The sequence below is a fragment of the Papio anubis genome, chromosome 3, assembly GCF_008728515.1.
Source record: "Papio anubis isolate 15944 chromosome 3, Panubis1.0, whole genome shotgun sequence".
In the NCBI taxonomy this organism is placed as follows: Eukaryota; Metazoa; Chordata; class Mammalia; order Primates; family Cercopithecidae; genus Papio; species Papio anubis.
In genome coordinates this window covers 117,777,565-117,779,729 of record NC_044978.1, presented here as the reverse complement: position 1 = coordinate 117,779,729, position 2,165 = coordinate 117,777,565, and the positions used below count along the sequence as shown (strand labels likewise).

The 2,165-nt window shown below is 46.3% G+C and overlaps 1 protein-coding gene across 1 annotated transcript; it reads left to right on the top strand.

The window, feature by feature from the left end:
- The first annotated feature begins 809 nt into the window (after positions 1 to 809).
- LOC116274104 (C-X-C motif chemokine 5-like) lies at positions 810 to 1,240 on the top strand. Its single transcript, XM_031664104.1, has 2 exons — positions 810 to 982; positions 1,107 to 1,240. Exons 1-2 carry the CDS (start codon positions 874 to 876, stop codon positions 1,238 to 1,240), a joined length of 243 nt encoding a protein of 80 aa, XP_031519964.1. The 5' UTR covers positions 810 to 873.
- The last annotated feature ends 925 nt before the right edge of the window (positions 1,241 to 2,165 follow it).

The following is a 2,165-nucleotide window of genomic DNA, read 5'->3' as shown; positions in this document are numbered from 1 at the left end:
GCAACTGCCAACAGCAAGATATCTTCCATGGCAATTTGCTGGGTGATTTTGGAAGATTTTTGCTTAACCACCTGGACACACATGTACTTGGTATACTACAAGTACAGAATTCTCAGTAAGTAGACTTAGTCACCAAAGAAGGTGATCTGTGGGGGAGTCAACAAAATTCAGTGGTAGTCCTTTCAGGCCACTGACTTCAAGTGGCAAGAGACAAGGGTCTCTTATTATCATGTTATCTTGGCTTCCAAACCTGGCTGAAGTCCAGAGAATCATAAAGTCATTCAAGAAAGCTAGAATGACCTGCGTGCCAGGAAGACAGGAAGGACTTTCAGTTTAGAGCAATTCAAACATGCATAACATTTCTTGGATTATTAGTAATAATAATTAGAAAGACTGACCTTGAGAAATTTTTCTCAAATCAAGGCTCCTGCTACTTTGGTTCCACCTTTTCTCTCTAGAAGGAGAGGAGCAGCATCTCCCAGACAGCTACCTGTCTCAGAAATGCCAGCATCCCTAGCCCCCTCAGGCCCAGGGCTTGAGGCCCTGCTGAATCACTGCTCCCTTCTGGCTGGAGTCACAGCTCCCTCCACCGCGGAGCAGGTGGAGAATGTCCCTCTAGGTAGAGGTGCCCGCAGCTTCTCCAGGACACCCTCCCCACTGTCTGCTCCCCCCCTCGCTTCTTTCCACACTGCCCTGAAGTCAGGGAATTTCCCCAGCATCCCACAGCTTGAGTTTCCTGTCAGTGGGGAGAGATGAATGTGAATAAAAGGAGTGCAGGCAGCTAGGAAGTCTCGGTGCTCAGGATCCTCCCAATCTCTGCTCCTCCATTCAGTTCAGGAACCCGCGACTGCTCCCAGCGATCTCTTGACCACTATGAGCCTCCTGTCCAGTCGCCAGGCCCGTGTCCCGGGTCCTTTGGGCTCCTTGTGCCCGCTGCTCGCGCTGCTGCTGCTGCTGACGCCGCCAGGGCCCCTCAGCCCAGGTGAGGCGCCACAGCACTTGGGGCCATACTAGAGCTGCTTGGTGCACATCCCAGCCTCTCGCGGGGCAGCTGCCTTCCAGGGGAACTCACCAAGCAACCTGCCCTATAAGGTGTCTCTTCCCAGCTGGTCCTGTGGCTGCTCTGGTGAGAGAGCTGCGTTGCAGTTGTTGTTTACAGACCGCGCCAGAGTTCCACCAAATGATCAGTAATCTGGGTGTTCATGCACCATTTAGTGCCGAGGTGCTGGAAGTGGTGTAAAGTTCTGTGCTGCTCTGTCCGCTGTGACCTTAGCCGAGGAGTCCATAGCCTGGGTCTTCAACCTTCTATCTCATAGTGTATCTTCCTTTTTCTTCATGAGCCTCCCTGAAGGAGCAGGGCCGGAGGATTTTGTACCGATCCTGACCCTTTTCTAAAGAAGTCATCCAGAAAATTTTGGGCGGTACTTATCACTTTGATCTTTGTGGTTTTAAATCTCATCTAGAAACCGCCGGACTTCACAAAGTCTTTCTTCTGTACTATTTAGTAACTTTTCGTTTAGAGAATTAAAGGTTGTTAAATTGGAACAACATTTTCTGGATTGTCTAGGATAATCTTTATTCAATCTTACATGTAATTACTTGAGCAATTACACACAGCTTGTCTGGCTAGTTATGTTTTGTGTTTCCCCCATTGCTTGTATTGATTGTGTATACTCCTAGCACTGTAAGCATTATAAGCTGAGTGTTGACACCAGGGTGGAGTATTAGAAAGGAACAGAAAATGGTTAAATAATATATTTTCTCAACAGTGAAAACAAGGACAACTGATGAGAAATGAGTAGGCATGGAAGCGTTTCCTAGTCTTCAGCAGAGCAGTTTTCTGCAGGTCTCTGGACCCAGGGAAGACAAGAAAGAAGGATTTTGTTGTTGTTTGTTTGTTTATTTGTTTTTCAATGTAGTTAGCTTTCTTCCTGGATTCCTCACTTTGAGGGTCTTGAGGAAAACCTATGTTGCCTTAAGCTTTCAGCTCAATAATGAAGTGTTTAGCATAGTACCTCTGCTATTTGCTGTTATTTTATCTGCTATGCTGGTAAAGTTTTTGACAGTGTATTATTTGTGAGCCAAGAATCACTGGTTGTTAATCTTTCAAAGTGTCTTGAATTGAAGTTGACTATTGTATCTCCAAAAAATATTCCTTAATGTAT

Excerpts from the sequence above, each read along its gene's own strand:
- LOC116274104 (XM_031664104.1), top strand. The coding sequence starts at position 874 with ATGAGCCTCCTGTCCAGTCGCCAGGCCCGTGTCCCGGGTCCTTTGGGC. Across the intron at positions 983-1,106 it reads GCCAGGGCCCCTCAGCCCAG|CTGGTCCTGTGGCTGCTCTG; the intron begins GTGAGGCGCCAC and ends GTCTCTTCCCAG.